This window comes from Eubalaena glacialis, chromosome 2 (genome assembly GCF_028564815.1).
Source record: "Eubalaena glacialis isolate mEubGla1 chromosome 2, mEubGla1.1.hap2.+ XY, whole genome shotgun sequence".
In the NCBI taxonomy this organism is placed as follows: Eukaryota; Metazoa; Chordata; class Mammalia; order Artiodactyla; family Balaenidae; genus Eubalaena; species Eubalaena glacialis.
This window is the reverse complement of record NC_083717.1, coordinates 64,789,874-64,810,597: the sequence shown is the minus strand read 5'-3', so window position 1 is coordinate 64,810,597 and position 20,724 is coordinate 64,789,874. Positions and strand designations below refer to the sequence as shown.

The following is a 20,724-nucleotide window of genomic DNA, read 5'->3' as shown; positions in this document are numbered from 1 at the left end:
TGAGCGTGCCGGACGGCGGGCGGGTGGGACCAAGTCTGCTGGGCTGATGGGCAGGAGCCGTGCATCACAAGGTGCCCCAAACCACACAGAGACGAATCGCTAGCTTGGAATCCCAAAGGTGATTTCTGGCTTTGGGGAAAAACCCAGAGGCGAACTACTGTAGGCTTTCTATCCTTCTATGAAGACTGAGGGCCTCCAAGATCGAGACGTGGGTATGAAAGAATTCATTTAATTCTCCTTAGCACGTCACACGAATATTAAATAATGAAATTCTAAGTAAAGCGAGGAATTAAATCACACCTTTCCTACATCTTGGGCATGCCTGGCATAGAACAGGCACTCAGCAAATGGCAGGCCCCCTTCCCTGCTTCTTACAAACTTAAAACCAATCCCACCATTCCCCTCCCCAGTAGCCCAGCCGCCTTAGGGTCCCTGGTGTCAGGTGTCAAGGATGAACTCAAAGGCGTATATAGTTCATCATTAGCCCACCAGTTACCTGTGTACAAGGGAAGCCATTAAGAAATTGAATTCATCTATCAAAGACAAAAATAAGAGTCATATCAGAAGAGAGAGGGATTCTGGAGTTGGATGGTGGTGATGGTCGCACAACAATGTGAATGTACTTAATGCCACTGACTTGTACTCTTAAAAAAATGATTAATATGGTAAATTTTATGTTATGCGTATTTTACCACAATTTTTAAAAAATGTTAGGGAAAAATACTAAGCAAAATTCGAGGATGTACTTTGGGGTGGAGGAGTGAGCGGGGAAGGAGATAATGAGTTCTGCCTGCCTTTTCTTGTGGAAGCTGTTGATTGGCTGGCAGTAGGCATATTCTGACCAGGGCAGCTGGACTGTTCATCAGATGAACAGTTTCTGGGTTTCTGGATTCTTCAGAAGACCTTGGAAGTTTAACTGGGATGGAGACATAAGTGGCTGCCTCTGTCCTTAGTGCCTCCCTCCCAGTCAGGCCAGGTCTGCACCATTTCCCTTAGCAGAATCCCTCAGGGTGCTTCCAAACTGTAATGTGCCTACGAATCCCTGAAAACCTTGTTACAGTGCAGACTCTGAGTCATCCTGCCAGGAATGTGCCCCTGTACCAGCTGTCCAGGTGAGCATGGCTCACACAGATAGCAGGGATATTAACACTGAAGTGTCCAGTTCCCAGGCCCAGCTCTCCCTTTATATCAGGCCACCTCCCACTACTCCCATAGCTGTGGCCCTCGGGGACTGGAACAATCTTCCCTAGTATCAGGCAGCAATGTCTTGTGACAGACGTCAGCCGTCCTTTCCCAGACCAGTCCAGACTCAGCTACTAGCAGGCAGATGATGTGCCCGAGTTTTCCCGCCTTCACTATTCTGCTGCTGAATAGATTTTCGAAATCGAAAGCCAAAACAAGAGTCTGACAAGTGTAAGTGTATTAATCACAGCCGTGGGACAAGCTATTTGGAAAGAAGACCGTCCCTGAAAATCTAGGACAGGGTGCCATACTGATATCCCGTAATGGAGGAAAGCGTGCCTGAGAAGTGGTCAGAGGTTTCCAGGGGAAAGAGGTGGTGATAGGGAAACGCGATGTTGTTCGCATCCTTTGAGAGTGGCTTCAGAACCTGCGGGGAGGCCTCCCCTCTAAGGCGCCCCTTGCTGTCCCACAGTGCTCGGCAGAGTGTGGGGCTGGAGTGCGGACACGGTCGGTGGTGTGCATGACCAACCACGTCAGCAGCCTGCCCCTGGAGGGCTGCGGGAACAACCGGCCAGCGGAGGCCACCCCGTGTGACAACGGGCCCTGCACGGGCGAGGTGGAGTGGTTTGCGGGAAGCTGGAGTCAGGTGAGTGGCCAGAACCGGGTGTGTCTGTCCGTCCCCTGACCTGTTTCTGGGTCAGGGAATGGGGCTCGGTGTATCCCGGGGGTGCTGGGTGGGTTTGAACCCCAGCTGTGCTACCCATGACCCTGGAGAAGCTACTTATGCTTTTGGAGTCTCATTCGGTCAACAGTAGTTATTCTTGATTAATTTGTGAAGACCCTCTCTCCAAATAAGGTCAGATGCTGAGGTATGGAGGTTAGGATTTAAACATATGAACTCTTGGGGGACACAGTTCAACCCATAACTAGTATATAGTTCTATCATTATTGACAAACATTACTGTCATGTAACTACCACCACGATCAAGATATAGAACAGTTCCATTGCCCACCAAAATTCTTCTGTGCCTTTGTGGTCAACTTTTTCCTTCAAACTTGGCACCTGGCATCCACTCATCTGTTTCTGTCCTCATAATTTTGCATTTTCCAAAATTTCATATTACTGTATATAACAGTATGTAGCCTTTTGAGTCAGCTTCCTTTTGCTTATATGTAATACACATGCATTTGAGATTTATTCATATTGTTCCATATATCAGTAGTTCATTCTGTTTGTGGCTGAGTAGTGTTCCATTGTACGGGTATACTACACTTGTTGATTCCCAAGTTGAGGGACACTTCAGTGTTTGGTGATTTTGAATAAAGCCATTTTAACTATCATGTACAGTTCTTTATGGGTGCATAAGTTTTCATTTCACCTGGGTCAATGCCTAGGAGTGGAATTGCTGAGTTGTGTAGTAAGTGTTTTTTAATTTAATACAGAGCTCCAAGCTCTTCCAGAGTGGCTGTACCCTTTTGTATTCCTGTGAGTAATGTCTAAAAGTTCTAGTTCCTCTGTATCATCAGATCATGGTATTGTCTGAGTTGTTTCTGTTTTTGTTTCTTTTTTGCCATTTTAACATATTGGTGATATCTCAAAAAAAAAAAAACAGTAGCTATTGAGCACCTACTATGTGCTCTTCTAAGCCCTTGGGATACATCATTGAGCAAAACAAATATCTCTGCCCTCAGGAAGCTTATGGTCCAGCATGGTTTCCTTGTCTATAAAATGCCAATAATGAAGCACATTATGAGGTTATTTTTAGGAGAAATGAAGTAATGTGTACAAAGTATGTAGCGCAGTGTCTGACATACAATAAACACACAGTAAATTGTAGCTTCTACTGCTATTATTGTTAATAAAGTCAGTTTTGTCTGTATTTGAGTGTCAAAAGCAGAAATAGATATGATCCAGCAATCCCACTTCTGGGTATATATCCAAAGGAAAGAAAATCATTATCTGGGAGAGATATCTGCACCACCCACACCCCCGCCATGTTCGTAGTATTATTCACAATAGCCAAGGTATGGAAATAATCTAAGTGTCTGTCGACAGATGAATGGATAAAGAAAATGTGGTATTTGTTTACAATGGAATATTATTCAGCCTTTAAAAAGGAAGGAAATCCTGCCATTAGCAACAACATGGATGGACTTGGAGGGCATTATGCTAAGTGAAATAAGCCAGACACAGAAAGGCAAATACTGCATGGTATCATTTATATGTGAGATCTGAAAAAAAAGTCAAACTCAGGAAAACAGAGTTGAATGATGGTTGCCAGGGGCTGGGGGTGGGGGATATAAGAAGAGGTTGGTAAAGGGTTCAACCTTTCAGTTATAAGATGAATAAGTTCTGGGGATCTAATGTATAACATGGTGACTATAGTAGATAATACTGTATTGTATACTGAAATTTACTAAGAGAGTAGAACTTAAGTGTTGTCACGAATACACACAAAAAAGGTAAATATGCGAAGTGATGGATGTATTAACTTGACTGTAAGAATCCTTTCGCAATGTACGTGTATACCATATCATGTGCATACTTTCAATATATTACAATTTTATTTGTCAATTATATCTCAACAAAGCTGGGGAAACGAAGCAGAAACAGAAAAAGTTAAGTTTGTTCATTATGAAGAACCAATAATACCAAATGCCTCAATAAAGTAACTTAATTGATTAATTAATTTTTCCTTAGGGTTCCAAAATTGAACATGAACCCCCTAAAATCATTCCTTCTTTGCCCCGTTATGATTACCATCAGTATTTTGAGTTCTTGGGCCATTTAGTGTTTGGCTCCCAGGGCTGGCTAGTTCTCCAAAGACTTTTTGGCTGATGGTCATGATTTACACATTATTTGGACCTCTGGCTCCATATAGAATTTTATTTCTTTTAAGTAGCTTTAAAAACAGACCCTGAAAAAAAAATGGACTGCCTTGTCCTTGTAAATCAACACAACCCCTTTGGAAAGCAATTTGGCAATAAAAGTCAAGAACCATAAAAATGTTCATTTGCCTTCACCCAGTCACCCCACTGCTGGGGATTCATTTTAAGGAAATAATTAGCAGGAGAAAAAAAAGTTTTTTCAACAGAGATGTTCATGACAGCAGGATGGTTAGGGATATTATGGTATATCATAACTCATTAAGATACGTAACAAGAACAATGATAATTAGGAAGATGTGGAAAGTACATATAATATAAAGGCAAGTGAAAAACAGAATATGAAAGTATATGAACCCTATCTCAACCGCTTCAAAGTATAGTTTTTTCTATAAACAACATGGGCAAATGTTTTCTTCTCAAATTTCCTTTAATATTTTTATAATACAAAGTGTAAAATATTTAAAAATTCAGAAAAGAAAGAATTCAAGTACTTCCAATGCTACCCAAGTCGATATCAGAGTTAGACATACTTGATAACAGATACCAGTTCCACGTCGCCTTAGTTCTCTGACTTGGGGCAGGTTATTTAACCTCTCTGACCCTGTTTCCTCATCCAAATATGAGGATGATGATACCAACTTTTTTAGAGCTGCTATTGGGTTTTCATGAGACACTGTATATAAAAGGGTCATTGCTTAGGACGTGGGGAGTACTTAATAAATATTAGTTCCCTTTTCTCCATGTTTGTTATTTTTTCTGCCAATGTTTCTATCTCATTGTTGGTAGCAAAACAACTAGGATCTAAACCCCAAAGATAATTCAGAAGTGGACTGTGTATGGGACACTAATTACACCAAGTATTCATGGAAACTGAGGCAATGGGAAGAGTCCTGTGTGAAATCGTAATACTGGATCATAACAGCCTTCACAGAGAGAAGATAAGCAGTGCAGTTCGACTCACATGTCCACCAATGTCTGAGGAAGAAGAGAGGGGAGCAGGATTCAGGTCTTTTTTACCTGTGGGCGTCCTATTGACTCCAGACCTACTCAGAGAACTGAGAGTCGCGTGAATCCTGATGAAGGCAGCATTTATCTCTGCTAAGATTAGAAACATGGAATTTATTGCCTGTCATCCAAAGGGTCAGGACATGATTGATTGTGCACAAGGTTTTGGTTCTGAATTTACAAGACTATCAGAGCCTGCTGGCACCTCCCTGCCCTGGGAATTTGATATTATCCCCAAAGAAAATGAAATAGAGCATGCTTATTTGTTGAAAGTAAGTCTTAAACATTAACTGACTTCAGGATATAAAAATAAATGTTCCTTCCAGACACGTGGTTTGAATGAGAGTTGGCCTCTTGAACACCCCGCTGGCCCGGTCACAGTGATTAGTCCAGGATGGACATGTGACCCAAGCCGAGCCAAACGGAGTCCTTTCCTGGGACTTTTCATGTGGACTTAGGGGAAGAGACTCCCTGGGAAGTTGTGAGCACAGGTGCTAGCAGTGGTCCTGTTGAGGCTGGTGGAGAAGCCAGCCCAAGAGAATGAGACCTGTCAGGCTTAGGGAGTCTTTTTCTACTCTGGAGACAAAGTAGCCCAACTCTTATTCATAAGATATTCCACCAGGTCTATTATTCATGCGCAGATGCTTTCTTTCTTCCCTGTCAACTCTGGGTTTACTTCACCCTTAGATTGTCTTAGTTCTTGCGGGGGGTTGGGGGGCGGTTCTTTCACAGTCTTTAGCTATTAAGAGCAGCCTTCTTGTCTGCCCCTGTGTCTGGATCACATTTACTCTCTAACATCTGAGCAGACAGTCCCAAAACTAAGAAGCCTTGTAGTTTTCTGGATGTCTGTGAAGATGGCAAAAAAAAAGGCACAAAGTGGAAATTGCTGATGCAGATGTTTATTATGCCGTGTGTGAATAATCCATAGTCTGTTGGCTTGGATTTGGGGTACTTTTGCTGGGTAGTGACGTGGGTTTTTCCACCCTGTTTTTATTTCACCATGTGCCTGCATACAGAAGCAAGGATAATATTGAGTTTCAGCTGTAGACATTTTTACAGGCTATTCATAAAGGCAATAGCTTCTTTAAAGTCTTTAGAAGTATATAGATCACAGCTTGTAAAATTTTTTAGTCAAAAGGTATTAAGAGTACACCAAACATGAACAAAAAGCATTTTACAAAGTAATAGATACTAAATAGAATAACTTATAGGCGGTTACATGCATCGTATTTCCATAACCTAAAACACAATGAACCAAGACGTGTAATTATCTGACTGGCTTCTTCGTGGCCGCAACCCCAGCGAGCTTCAGCTCCAAGTAAGAAGCCAGGGGATTGGACTCCGCGGACAAAGGCTTCCTGCTGGCTGCCCTGTTGGGAGCGGAGGGCTGACCAGGGGACATTGTCCCAAGTCTGTGGTCTTCTCAGCTTTGTGTGTCCCAAAGAATTTTAATGTAGCCCTTCATCCAGAGGCATGCAGACTCTGGGAAATGAATTCATTCCCAGTTCCCTCCCCTAAAAGACCAGCAGATAAACTGGAATGTTAGTTCATTGTTTTACAGTGAGAGGTGTCAGAGTCTACCAGACAAAACCAAATTGACTGGCTGGTATGTTCTGTGGGAAGGCCTACGGGACACCATCTCACTCACATTTCACCGAGGGTGCCAGGATCTCAGCAGCCAGCATCCTCAAGCTGTGAGAACTCAGGGCACCCACTCTCCATTCTAGACACAGAAGTGTTAGGAAAATTGGAATCTGTGTGCAACTTTTCCTCCAGAAGTGTTTTCCGGGCACCCTCGGGCTCTTCCTCACTGAATCAATGATGGTAAGCTCTGGTAAACATCACTCAATGGATGCTCGTTCTCGTCCCCTTTCCGTCCTGTGACACCCATCTTTCTCTGCTTCTTTCTCCAGTGTTCCATCGAGTGTGGGAGCGGAACCCAACAGAGGGAGGTGATTTGTGTTAGGAAGAACTCTGACACCTTTGAAGTGCTGGACCCCTATGAATGTTCCTTCCTGGAGAGACCCCCCAGCCAGCAATCCTGCCACCTCAAGCCCTGCGGAGCCAAATGGTTTAACACAGAATGGAGCATGGTAAGTCCCGGTGCTTTTGGTAGAGGTTGTGTTAGTACATCATTATGCTTCCCCCCTCCCACCTCACTGTTGGGCCACCTACTGGGTACCAGGCACTGGGCTCAGCCCTTGAGTAGATTCTCTGCAGCAATCAGCTCTACTTGGTCACAGCCAGGGCGCCCTAGACTCAGCCTGCTTGGTGGGGAGTGGGGAGCCTGAGACTGGGACGATCTTGATTTCTAAACTATAGAGGCCATAAAATAGTGACTCTCAAATTTTTGTGTGCATGAGAATCAGCTGGGATCTGTTTGAAAAGGCCGATTCTGGGTCCAGCGTGGCCAAGGAATTTGCTCCTTAGGTGAGTTGGCTACAGGTGTAACCAACATTTTGAGAAATACTGCTGCAGAGGATTGATGGCTGAAAGGATTCAGGGATGCTGTTGAGAATACAACATCATGAAGTGATCTCGTTATAAATCCCACTGGAGGAATTTCTGTCAGACCTCCATACCAGTGTGTGTGTGTGTGTGTATGTGTGTGTGTGTGTGTGTTGTACACTTTTTTTAAATCCTATAGACAGTATGGATTATGGGACTGATCCTGTTTTTCTCTTTGAATTGGCTACTAGGAAACTCAGAGCCAAAACTGTGGCCCATCTCTAAGAGAGAGTTTATCAGAATATACAAAGTGACTTATAGGTGCTAATGTTCTCTGGCTTCTCTTTCTCTTTCCTACTTTTATCTTCTTTTTACCCCAGTTTCCTCACTTATTTTTTATCTTGTGGCCCTCTTATGTATTTCTTAAGCCATCTCAAATCCTTTTTGTACGGAAGGAGGGTAGATGAAGAAAGACAGAGCTACAGAGAGACAGAGTGAATAGTAACGAATGAAATGGAAAAGGATGGAAACAGTGATAAAATTCTTTTTTTTTCAAGTGAAAGAGTTTATTGTTAAGAAACTTCCTAAAACAGAAAAATTCCTCAGGTCATCATTCCCAGTGACCATTTCATATGACTTGGACACAAGGGGACCAGGGTTCGTTCTGCTTTTTGTCAGGGAAGATCGTCAAGCAGTGGCTGTAGGTCAGTCCAGAGTAGAGGCCAGATCCTTCCTCAAAATCATTCAAAGGTGATCAAAGGGATTTTCTTATAAAATATGTGAATAAAAGCTGAGAATTCTGTTTTCAGACAGTGTATGACAGCCATTTGGGTATGCGGTAAACCACACCTCGGATGCAAATGGGAATAAAGGAGGTGTTGAGTTTCAAAGATGTTTTGCCAACTTCTGGGAAATACCATTTTATTATTTTGATATTGGCCAAGGCCCTTGAGAAAGCAGGAACAGATCACTATTTTCTTCTGCCATTCTGCTTAGAGAGTCTAGAAAGGGCCAAACTCACCAGGCCACGTCAAAGGCCACCAACTCCAAAGACACCTGCCTTGCCTGGGAACAACCCAGACGTCCCTCAGCAGGTCAGTGGATAAACAAAACGCAGTGCGTCCAAACAATGGGGTACCACTCAGCAACAAGAACGAATGAACTGATACCTCCCACGACTTGGAGGAACTTCAGATGCATTTTGCTAAATGAAAGAAAGACCCCCCCCCCAAAACTGTATGTTGTATGATTACATTTACATAATATTCTGCAAAAGGAAAAGCTATAGGCACAGAGACCAGATCAGTGATTGCCAGAGGATGGTGCAGGGTGAATCTCACTACAAAGGGACAACACAGGAGGATTTGTTGTGTGTGATGAAAGTTCTGTCTTGTTTGCAGTGGGAGATACATGACTCTCTGAATTTGTCAAAACTCAGAACTGTGCACCACAAAAAATGAATTTTTCTGCATGTAAATTTAAAAATAAATAAGTGAACTGAAACTAATATGAAATATATAGTTACTATAGTAGCAAAGATGATGGAAGCAAGACATTTTTTAATTTACCTTGTTTTATAAATTTGAGTTTGGAACTAAGTAAATATTTTATATAATTATAAAACAGGGACTTCCCTGGTGGTGCAGTGGTTAAGAATCCGCCTGCCAATGCAGGGGACACAGGTTCGAGCCCTGGTCCGGGAGGATGCCACATGCCGCAGAGCAACTAAGCCCATGCGCCATAACTACTGAGCCTGCGCTCTAGAGCCCGCGTGCCACAACTACTGAGCCCACGTGCCACAACTACTGAAGCCCACGCACCTAGAGCCCGTGCTCCGCAGCAAGAGAAGCCACCGCAATGAGAAGCCTGGGCGCCGCAACGAAGAGTAGCCCCTGCTCGCCACAACTAAAGAAAGCCCACGCACAGCAACGGAGACCCAATGCAGCCAAAAAAAAAAAAATTTTTTTAACAAAATTATTCTTTTTAAAAAAGAAATCCCTAAAAATGGAAAATGCAATGAAACAAATTAACCTAAATATGTATGCAGTTGGTGGCATCAGCACTCTTGCATGTGGCTGTAAACCACAGTAATTTGACTGTCCATCCCTAAGGACAAAAAGGACTGCAGAAAAGTGTTTGTATTGTTTGCAATAATCACATTTTTAGTGATAGCTGTTGTCCTGTGTTCTGAGATGGTTGGGTGTATAATGGGTGATAAAGTAAATGAATAATCTACTTTATGGTACTGTGATAATATATGTAACAGTAAATATGCTAGTATGATAGTATAGCTCTATTATCCCCAGTATCCTTGAGAAATAGGATTCTCAACTTAGGAGAAAGAAGATACAGACCAAAAGTAGAAGAGATTTAAGTGAAAATCCTGTTGTCCTGAATTTGACTTAGAAATATCAGTATGAACTCACAAATTAATTTATCTTAAAAAAAATTTTTTCCCTGTTTTATCCACTGAAAGAGCCTGGAAACAATGACCAACCCAGTAGCAAATGGCATGCCTATCAGCCAGAATACGGTTTCAAAATACCACTCGCCACTAAAAGGAACCAAGAATTCTTAGAGAAATGGCTGATTCCAGGTCTGTGACTGTTATAGGTATAAATTAGATCAGGATGTCTTTTCATACCAGGTAGCAAGGAGGTTCTCAAAGACGAGTTCATGTCCAAAGGGCTCAAGAACCAACTTTTGGGCTCCTGATAGCCATTGATGGGGCATCAGTGAGCATCAGTAAAAATAATAACTACCATGGATTTAATGAAATACATCACATATGTTTAAATCCATCCATCTATAATAAGTTTGTAATGATTAAAAAAAACTAATTAGAGGTTCCACCATTGGAGGATGTTAGGGGAACCAACTCATTATTCTGAAAACTGATAAATAAAATAGTCCAGCATTTACCCTGTCTCTCTTAAACAAGCCATACCACTGGGTAACCAGAGAGTAAATATATGTGAGGAAGGGGTGGGGATTCTTTAGATTCTCAGCTTATAAAAGAAGAAGAGGTGTTAGGATATTATCACCATTTTTCAACCCCATATGAACTAATGGATCCGCTCGTCAGTGGCTGCTGACCCCCTCCAAAGAGAGACAGCCATACACATCCTATGAAGTAGTCCCACCACAAAAATCAAACCTGCACCTGTTAAGGCCTCTTCTGGATCCAACTTCCAATTTACAGGAAATGCGGAAGACAGAGGAACATGTCAAACTGTACCATGGGGATGCAGTCAGCAAAATCCTGACTATGGGAAACTCTACAGGACAAATGACTCAGTTCCTCCAACAAATAAAGTACAAGGGGGAAAAAACACAGGGGAGGGGAACCCATGGATTAAGAGTCGTAAAAGGCATGTCAACCAGCTGCAATATACAGACCTGATGTGGATCCTGATTCCCCTCCCCAAAAAAACTCTATTAAAAAAATTGAGATTCACAAGGCAAATGGAAATAGGAACACTGAATATATCTTTGAAGATAAGGAACTATTGTTGATTTCTAGGTGTAATAATGGTATCGTGGTAATTTTTTAAGAGTCTTTGTTTTTTAGAGCTGCAGACGGAAATATTATGGAAGAAGTGATATGATATCTAGATTTGCTTCAAAATAATGGACCTGGGTGGGTACAGATGAGACGTGGCTATCCATGAGTGGATGCGTGTTGAAGCTGGTTGTTAGGTGCAGGGGAGTTTAATACTCTGTCTCCTTTGGTAGATGTCTGAAATTTTCCAATATCTGTCTTCTCCCGTGTGCTGAGCTAATGGGCTATCAAGAAGTCTAACTTTCTTCCTTTTCCCCGGGCAGTGTTCCAAGAGCTGCCAGGGCGGCTTCCGCGTCCGGGAAGTGCGCTGCCTGTCTGATGAGATGACCCTAAGTAATCTCTGTGACCCTCAGTTGAAACCAGAAGAGAAAGAATCTTGTAACCCTCAGGACTGCGTCCCTGAAGTTGGTAAGTAGGGAGTCCTATCTTGGAGTAAAATATTCATCTTTCTTAAGCTCCGTCCTGTTCTCTGGTATGAAAATGCCAGGTTCATCTAGCTCTCTCTGTGACCTTGTGCCTAGTCATGGAGTTGAAGGGGGTCAGCATCCTTTTGGTATATATTTCATAGTTTAAGCTGCCTGTTGATAGCACAGATGGCGATCGAAGCCACCCATCAACCGATAAACTTACATGGGAATTGATTAAAATGGCAATGCATTCAGAGATTTGGTTCCAGCATCCTTATGGCCAAAGTAGATAGATTTCAACTGCATGTTTAAAGAAGAAGAAAAAAATATAAGCTCTCAGCCCACACTCACACCTCCCATCAATAATAAACAGCAGGACCGGGATGAAGAGCCACACTCACCGCCCTTTCTCCTTCCCTAAGTCCAGGCTGCCCCTCGTGCTCAGAGAGTCTTTTCTGTTCTCCTCTGCTACAGACGAAAACTGCAAGGACAGATACTACAACTGCAACGTGGTGGTCCAGGCCAGGCTCTGCGTCTACAACTACTACAAGACCGCCTGCTGCGTCTCCTGCACGCGCGTGGCCAACAGGCACTCGGGCTTCCTGGGGAGCAGATAACACCACGCTCCGCAACCGTGGGCAGGTCAGGGAGTCTGTAAGCAGTGGGACTGGCTGACTGCTGCCCCTCCTGGGGGCTCCCTGGCCTGTGGAGCTGCCAGCCAACTTAGTCAGCACCCCGCCTTCATAAAGTGTACACACGGTGCCCAGGAGCAAGGCCACGGGTGTCCTTTGAGCATCACCGTGAACTGCTGACCCCTCCTTCAGAAACCTGGCGCCTGCGCTCTCTGCAAACCGAGTGGTAGGGATTGCCTGCAGCTCTCGGCCGACTCCCGTCCTGGCACTTTCTAAGTCAGCAGTCAGGCCCTGTCTGGGCACTGCCTAGCCCCAGTGCTGCTGGCCTTTCTAATACCAGCGCCGCCCCTTGGAGAATCAGAGGAGACAGTCCCCCCACCCCAGAGCCCCCCTAAGCCTTGCTAGGATGCCTGCATCCCTCTGTTACCTCAGCCCGGCTGTGCCTATTTTTTACTCTCAAAGACATTAGGCTCTTTTCCAGCCTTGTGACACAAGTATCTCATGCCAGTTTAGAGCTTTATTGTTTTGCAGGTGTATTCAGAGATATTAGCTCATTAGCGGCTGTGAGCACAGCGCCCCAGAATGGGAGTCAGGGAATGAATCATTGTCCCCATTTTACTGACAAGGAAACTGAGACTAAACTTAGGTAACCTACCTGCCACGTTATCAAGTAATTGACCCATTCAGTGACAGAGCTGAGTCCTGACCCCAGTGTCTGACCACAAAGCCCTCACCCCGAGGCCTGTCCAGAAGGCTTGGGTCTGCAGGATGTGGCTTCATTTCAGACCTAGAGGCTGAGAAGTTTCCCATTCAGCAAACAAAGCCCAGACCTTTGAATTCTTTCCTCGGGCCAAAAGTCAAGTCTTTATCTCCTGCGCTCAGTTGCTTCAGGAGTCTGTTTCTTTTTTCCCTTCCCCCACAAAGTCACAGGTCCTGGTGATGGGACTCTGCACAGTTTCTTAAACCCCATCCTTAATGGAACTATGCCATGAGGTAAGAAAGCCATTGGGGTAGCAAGGTGATTGCCTGAAATTCTGATTCGTCTCCCCAGTGGTACATGCCGCCCATGGAATCCTACATCGTGGACTCTTTGGCCTTTTGTCTCCCAGAGCAGATTTCCAGAGCACACAGCTCTGTCCCCTGGGCTCTCACCCCTTCCTCAGCCATCTCTCCTGGGTCCTTCCCCACACATCGCCCAGTGGAAGGTCTAACCGACCTATCCCAGCAAAAGCCCTGTGTTTATATTAGAAAGAGTCTCCCTTGGGTCTTTCTGGTTTGATTTGCAGATGTCTCTCTGTGACTTTGCCTCCCTCCCTTCCCCCATGACTCACAACCCATATCCCCCCTCCCAGATGTGCGCACTAAGATCTATATTAATGCAGCCAGCCTGGGAAAAGGGACTGTGAACTCCTCCACGATGGCCGCAGCGGCAGGGTCTTCCCTGATTCACTTCACATAACTCTGTAGTTCCCAAGGCCTCTGGCTAGAAGGGGAATGCAGTGCATATGAAAGATGAGCTATCTGAAAAATCAGTGAGGATAAAGAAGGGGGGATGTATATATATATATATATATATATATATATATATATATATATATATTCTTATACCCACTAAGAAAAATAATCAGGCTGAACAAATTGGAAGCGTATAGAAAATTTATCTTATTTAGTACTATGGTCCTGGACGTATTTCCTTTTCAAAGCAAGCATTTGCTTTGAAATTCATAGCAACTGAGTTTCTCCCGTGAGCCCTTTAACCCAAAAATCTGCTAATTTGATGATGATTTGCAGATTTTGGAAGCAGTATCACCAGCTCAGTCTTACACACTCCATTAGGTTCCCACTACCCTTGAGCTTTCAGAAATTCTATTTGGCCTTTTTATGTGTCCTTCTCTTTCTGGAGAGCCCCAGCCATCATTTCCCCAAAAGCACCCTATCTCTCCTGATCCTTACGTAACTCATGCAATAAGCAGCAGGACAGAGGCCCAGATTCCTGTGCCCACCAAGCAAAAACAGACCAGGGAGGCCAAGCATATGGCTGGTTTCCATCCAGCACCCACTCTTTCCCTCTCGCTACTTGCCTTTGCTTCTTGTCCCAAGGGAGGGTTTCCTTTATGCAACTGCTCTCAGATGTTGCTGTACAAGCCAGTCATTTGAAGGATTCTTTGGAGGAAGCTTTCTTTACCTGCTGGAGGACAGAGCAAGATCAATGGGTGGAAAAGCAGAAAGGCTGATTTCAGCTCAGATTGCGGGAAAACCTTCTAGCCATCCAGGCTGCCCAGCGCAACAGAGGTATGGTGTCCTAATGAGTGAGCTCTCCAGCCTAAAAGGGATTTCTCCACCAAGTGAGAGGTGAGCATCCTGGGTCCTTCCAACTCAGGATTCTCACGACTGGGCTGGGGCAGTGATGGCTTTGTCTCTTTGACATCCAGCAGTGTCCTGTGGCTCCTAAATGTTACCTAAAAGTTCTTTAAAGGGACAGTGGTCCTCTCGTGAGAATGGCCATCCTGCCAGTTGTGGAATTGGGTAGGAGCAAATAAATCAACCCCATGTCTTCAGGGGAAAGAAGTACTGAAACTAGAGGTCTTTTTTCTCTTGCAACAAATACTTGAGTTAATCTTGGAATTCATTTACGTCTGGAAAGCTTATAAATTGCTAGATGAGGGGTTTTATCAGCTTGACTTGGAAATCCAATTTTTACTAATCTCCTTGTTTCTTATATCAACGTCTAAATGCCTTTGTTCTTAGCACAACACACATGATAATGTCCTTTAGTATTTGCAGTGACAATGTTCCTTTCCCCCTCCAGAGATGCCTCTTTCTCATTTTCTTGTCCCCTTTATCTCACCCTCTCCTTCCCGTGACCCACCATCTCCTTCTCAGTCCTCTGCCTCGTCCCTTAACTGGCCATGATGCAGAACTGAAATTTACATTTTAATACAGCTTTTTTTTCTGTGTACCAGATTGCCTCAGTCCCTGCTCTGAATTTTGAAATTAGATAAATTAAAGCTGTTCTCACCAAAAAAAATCAACAAAACTGCAAACAGCAATAGTTTGCTTTTTTTACTATCACTTATTAGAAAAGGAAAGTGTGCTCCTTGCAACCTAGGCAAAGGCCATTCAGTGCAGCCCATCCTTCCCATCCTCATGTGGACTCGCCTTTCTCCCCTTAGGAAAGCAGCATAAGAAATCGGGCATTTAAAAAAAAAAAAAAAGCTTGTAAACCCGGCCACTAGATGGCGTCAGTTCAGTTCATTAAAGGCGTGTACAGTGCCCTCTGCTTGTGAGCTGGTGGGGAAGCCAGATGAGCAGGGCCAGTCCCCGCCCTAGAGGAGCTGCAGTGTGACAGAAGTGCTCAGAACTGTCCCCATCTGTCCCGTTGCCTTACTTCTGTGGCCCAGGGCTCTTGGGGTGTGTATCATTTACTCACCCTCAAAGTGTTTAGCATTCAACACTCTTTCCTTTAAAAAGAATGACCTTCCAGAGGGATGAAAATGAGAGACACTGGCTTCATTTCTTTTTGTCAACCTGTGTGGCAGGGAGAGAAACCCAGATGTTACTAGTAACTTTCTAAACCAGTGGCTCTCTTTTTCTTTAATATAGCCACTTTAGAATTTGAATATCTGCTTTCTAATGTCAAAGACACAAATATAAGTGGTAAAAAGAAACATGACTTCCCTTGAAACAGGCTGAATAGTCAAACCTGAGGGAACCTCTATCAGCCTGGCAGGTGGAGGCCGACATTTGATCCTGCCATATGAAACACTTTTTACGTGGCTTAGATGGGAAATTAGACACCTTCCTGATGAAATTGGTGGATGCCAAGAAGCTGGAGAGGTAACGCTTGAATGACACGTTCTAGTACCAAAAAAGTCTGGGAGACTAGAACGAAACCTGGGATCTTCAAAATTCACCAGGAAGCAACATAAAGTCCCACCTTTGGATTAAAAAAAAAAAACTGTACAAGTACAAGGTGGAGGAGATGCAAGAGTTTCAGTGGATGAAGCTCAATGTGAGTCAAGAAAGTGGGATGGAACTACCCCCAAACACACACACACACACACACACACACACACACCCCACACACGACATTTAGGCTACATAAGGAGAAAATGTTGGTGAACCGTATTTGTGATTGTTGGAAACTTTAAAAAGAATATTGGTAACGTATAACATTCAGATGAGCGCGCCCAATCCTGATGAGGGGCGCAGACTCTGAGAAGCAGTGGAAAGGACTTCATGAGAATGTTTAGCCCGGAGGAGAGCCATCCTAGGACCAGAAGGTAAAAGCTGCAGGGAGACACATTTTACTTCTTGCAGAAGAACCACCTTTCTACAAGTGAGAGCCTTCAGAAGGTAGAGCGCTCTGTGGTTGGTGGTGACTGACCCGTCCCTGGAGGTCTCAGCAGAGGCTTAACGGCCATTTGTCATGGATGCTGAAGGGGGGATTCGAGCACCCAGATGGGGCAACAGGACTCTTAAGATTCTCTCCAATCTGGGCTTTGGTGACTCTGTAAGTAGAACAGCTTCAAGTGATTCACCTGGTCTGGGATGGCAAGTACACGGCACATGTACTTCCCATTTCTACCGTTTTGAGCCCAGTGTAGCACCCCGCTCCAGGGCTGAATGTGGCCTCATACCTCAGAGAACCACTAGCCAGTTGGTCAGAGCTGCCCTGTCTGGTCCTGCTTCATAGATGAGTAACCAGTTGTCCCGATGGCTAGTTCCCTGCCCAGGGTCACACGCCTTGATGGGGGCAGAACCTCGACTAGACTAGCACCCTTTGAATACCATCTCACTTTCTCAACTCACTTTGCTTTCTTGTGCCTTTGCTGGAGCTACGTCATTCTCTCCCCTCTCAACCACACTCCTGGTTCTTTCTATTCAGTGGGTAACAGTGGGAGACTGCCATCGTGCTGAGGAAAAGTGACCACCACAGGGTGGGATTCTCTAGCCAGCTTTCTTAGCATCTTCCAGACGTTGAGCCCCTTGCCTCAGTGAGAGGAAAGCCATTCTGTTACATAATTTCCACCTGCCTTGACCCCCAGATCCCCACCATTCAGTTTGACAGAAGGATATACTTTGTTATAACTTATTATTTTGTCCTTTGTAAATACAAGATGTTTATAGGAAATGTGTATTCTGAACTCTACCAGCAGAATGAGTCACTACACCAAAATAGTTCTATTATTTAGAATATGTTAATTTTAAAGGGACCTAATAGGTATTTATTTACATATTCGATCCACATTTGTGTAAAATTATTTGATCCTACTAACCCAGCTTCCCGGAAAGTTGCTGCACGTGATGTCTTATTCCAAGTCCATAGTTACAATTTAGTATACTGATTAGCCAAATTCCTGGGTTTTAAGATTGAATATAAATTACTCTGCTTTTCGACTCATTCAGGGGTTTTTACCCTCGGATTATACCTGAAACAGGTCTCTCTGGATTGCCACCTTTCCACCTTGAATATCATATTTGCTCATGTAATCTGCCATCTCCTCATCCTCAAACATTTGAAGAAGGAATTAGGAAGGTCTTCTTCATCCCTTCTCTTTGTCTTGCCTTTTTCCTTAGAATCACCAGCAGGAAGTTGTTCGGGAGGCTGGCTTACAGCTGTGACGGAGGCAGGGTCCCCTGGCAAGGGCAGGGAGGGGTGTAAGGGAGGTGATGCATTCACTGCTCTGACCACGCCTCCAGGGCCCCCGCTGGACACTGCTGAGTGGGAGCTCTGGGTTGTCAACTGCACAGCCAAGAGCAAAGAACCCACAGAATACCCCATCCACCCCAAGTCACCCGAACGGTGTCAATTATTGCTTAAAGAGGCGGAGGCGAATTATATGAGTAAATAATCTGTTTTCTCTTCAGCAAAAATGATAACTATTTTTGTGTATGACTAATTTATTTTTATTATTGTAAAAATACAATAAACTGGTTTTAAAAAGTCAGCTTTGTTAACACGTCTATGCTTTCTCGGGCCTTATTCCATTTCTACTCACGTCGCTTCGCACAGCCCTCTAAAAAGAGGAGCCGAGCCCTTTAGAGGTCGGTTGGTCTGTGGGACTTTGGCTCTGGGGGTGCCAGGACCCCTAAGAGGACAGGGAGTGCAGGACATCAGCCTGCTGGTACACGGGTCCTCAACCTTGGCTGAGGAGCTTAAGATAAAATATTCAGGCATGTGCACTTCTACAGGATTTCATGTTTGTTTTGTTTTGTTTTACAGGATTGCACTTTTACAGGTATTTCTTTAAACCTCCCCCAGGAGGCAGAAAGTGTTGGGACCCACTGTGCTGATTCGTGCGGCTCCATCTCTCAACTTGAATACAACTTCTTCCAGCTCTCCTCGTGCTGACTTTACCTTGGGCTTGAGCTTAGCAGAGTGTTTGACAAAACCTTTCGGGTTATCTTGATGCCTAATAACGTGAAATATGACTTAGGTCATAAAGCCCATTGAAAGTCACCCTGGATGAGAGAGTCTCTAGTGGAGTGCCTACAGGCTCTGTCCTTGACGCTGGCTGCCCTGCAGCAGCATCATCAGTAACTCTCAGAAAATTATTATTGTGCCTCATATGTGCTTCGCATCCCTCCCATCCACCTTTTCTGCCTGGAAAATCTTCATTTACTCTCTTTTTTTTACTGCGGTAAAATTCACTTAACAAAATTCACTGTTTTAATCATTTTAAAGTGTGAACCTGCATCAGTCTCTCCGGCCGCCGGGCTGCACCGCTTCCCCGCTGTCCACTTCAGCTTCCTGCCGCCCTCCTGTCTTCTGCGTGCCTCGTCCGACCCCCAGTGGCACTAACGTGGGCTCCTCAGGGCGCTCTCCCAGCAAAGCAGTGGCCGCCGGGGCGGCGAGATCCACAGTCTGGCAGAGGGAAAACGCCAGCTGCTGAACGAGGAGCCCAGGCCGCACGACCTCAGCCAGCCCTGGGGGGATGTGGCGATTCTAAACAGAGGATTCACCGGGGCTCAAAGTTGGCCCTGTTCCGGTATTGGTTATGGGTCTTCTGTTCGTCGCTTCTGTATTTATGTTGCACGTTTGGGGCAAGTACACTCGTTCATAGATTCAGCTACATCCATCTATCTGTCATCTGAAGAAGAAAGGAAAAAACCCCAACATATCTTGGACCAAAAGCATGGTGATTTTCTGTTCGTGAGAAAGAAAGTTTCTGTAAGCTAACTGTTTTACAGGGAACTTAATGAGAATTGATTTTAAGGAATCAATTTTTTTTCTATGGCTCATAAACTTTTTAATTTATAAAAAAAAAAGTGTGAAATTCAGTGGTATTTAGCACAGAGTGTTGTGCAACCATTGCCAGAACATTTTCGCTACCCCCAAATTCCATTTATTCTTCAACACCCAAATCAGAAGTCTACTATGTGCCAGACACCGTGCTGAGTACCTTCACACATGGTGTCTTATTAAATCTTCACAGCAGACCTAGGGAGTTGGAATGTTGTCCCCTTCTAGAAATGAGAACGTTGAGACTCAGAGAGGTTTCATGTCCAGCTAACACTTGGTGGCACTAGGATTCTACTGTCAGCTTCCCCTAGAGGCCGGCCTGTGTCTTTCCCATGTCCATCTCCCCAGGGCCTGGCGTGTCACATGGTCTCAGCATATATTAGCTCCAGTCTCTCTCTCCACATTGATTCCAATCAATGACATTAATTGCCCAAGGACTGGATGGGGTGCTTGGCTGTTGATGAGAAAGTGCAGTGCTGTTTAATTTAGCCATGCTCAGTATGACAGTGTGAGCGGAGGCTGCATTTGAAGATGTACAGCTGCCCCTGAGAGGGAGGCCACAAGCCCCTGTTCAGGGGTCAGACCCAAGCTGGACCCCTCGGTCTCCAGTTCTGAGAACGACACGTCGTATTTAGTCAATTGGCCACCAGGAAAGAGCCCAGAGGATCAGGATGGTGACCGGGATGGGGGAGGGAGGATCTGGAGGGGTAACTGTCTTCAGCCATCTCCAGGCATCTCTAGGACAGACAACAAGACCTACCTCCAGCAGATCAGAAAGAGAAGGGCCCGCGAGTCAGACTTGGTTCAAAATAACACGTTCCCGTAATAGACTCAGCGACAGTGACCCTCAAAAAAAGAGTGATCAATGATATCGCTTATATGCAGAATATTAAAAAAAAAATGATACAAATGAACTTATTTACAAAACAGAAACAGAGACTTAGAGAATGGATTTATGGTCACCAGGGGGACGGGTGGGGGGAGGGATAGATTGGGAGTTTGGGATTGACATGTACACACTGCTATGTTTAAAATGGATAACCAACAAGGACCTATGTTAAAAAAATTTTTTAATTAAAATAAATGAGTAAATAAATAAGAGTGATCAGGAACATTTGGGCAGAGGGAAAATTTGAACATGGCCTGTACTTAAGATGACACAACTGAATCCACGTAAAACTTCTTGGATGTGAAGGTGGTGTTTGGTCGGGCAGGAGTACACACTGTGGCAGTCCTAGGGATGAAGGTCACAAGGTCTGCAATTTACTTTCACGTGGGTTGTCCGTAAAATTGTTCGTGTGTGCACGTGTATGTGGAGAGAGAGAAAGAATACGTGCAAATAAGGTAAAATGC

At 44.4% G+C, this 20,724-nt stretch overlaps 1 protein-coding gene and 1 pseudogene across 2 annotated transcripts in view; both read left to right on the top strand.

The window, feature by feature from the left end:
* Positions 1-18,076, top strand: part of THSD4 (thrombospondin type 1 domain containing 4) — a 589,040-nt gene extending 570,964 nt beyond the window's left edge. For both annotated transcript variants that reach the window (XM_061180119.1, XM_061180120.1), the window contains 4 exons: positions 1,655-1,828; positions 6,990-7,169; positions 11,350-11,494; positions 11,968-18,076. In XM_061180119.1, the coding sequence (XP_061036102.1) occupies positions 1,655-1,828; positions 6,990-7,169; positions 11,350-11,494; positions 11,968-12,110 (642 nt within the window). In that variant the 3' untranslated portion in view covers positions 12,111-18,076. The remainder of the gene's footprint in view (positions 1-1,654; positions 1,829-6,989; positions 7,170-11,349; positions 11,495-11,967) is intronic.
* Positions 14,624-19,192, top strand: LOC133084612 (uncharacterized; annotated as a pseudogene).
* The last annotated feature ends 1,532 nt before the right edge of the window (positions 19,193-20,724 follow it).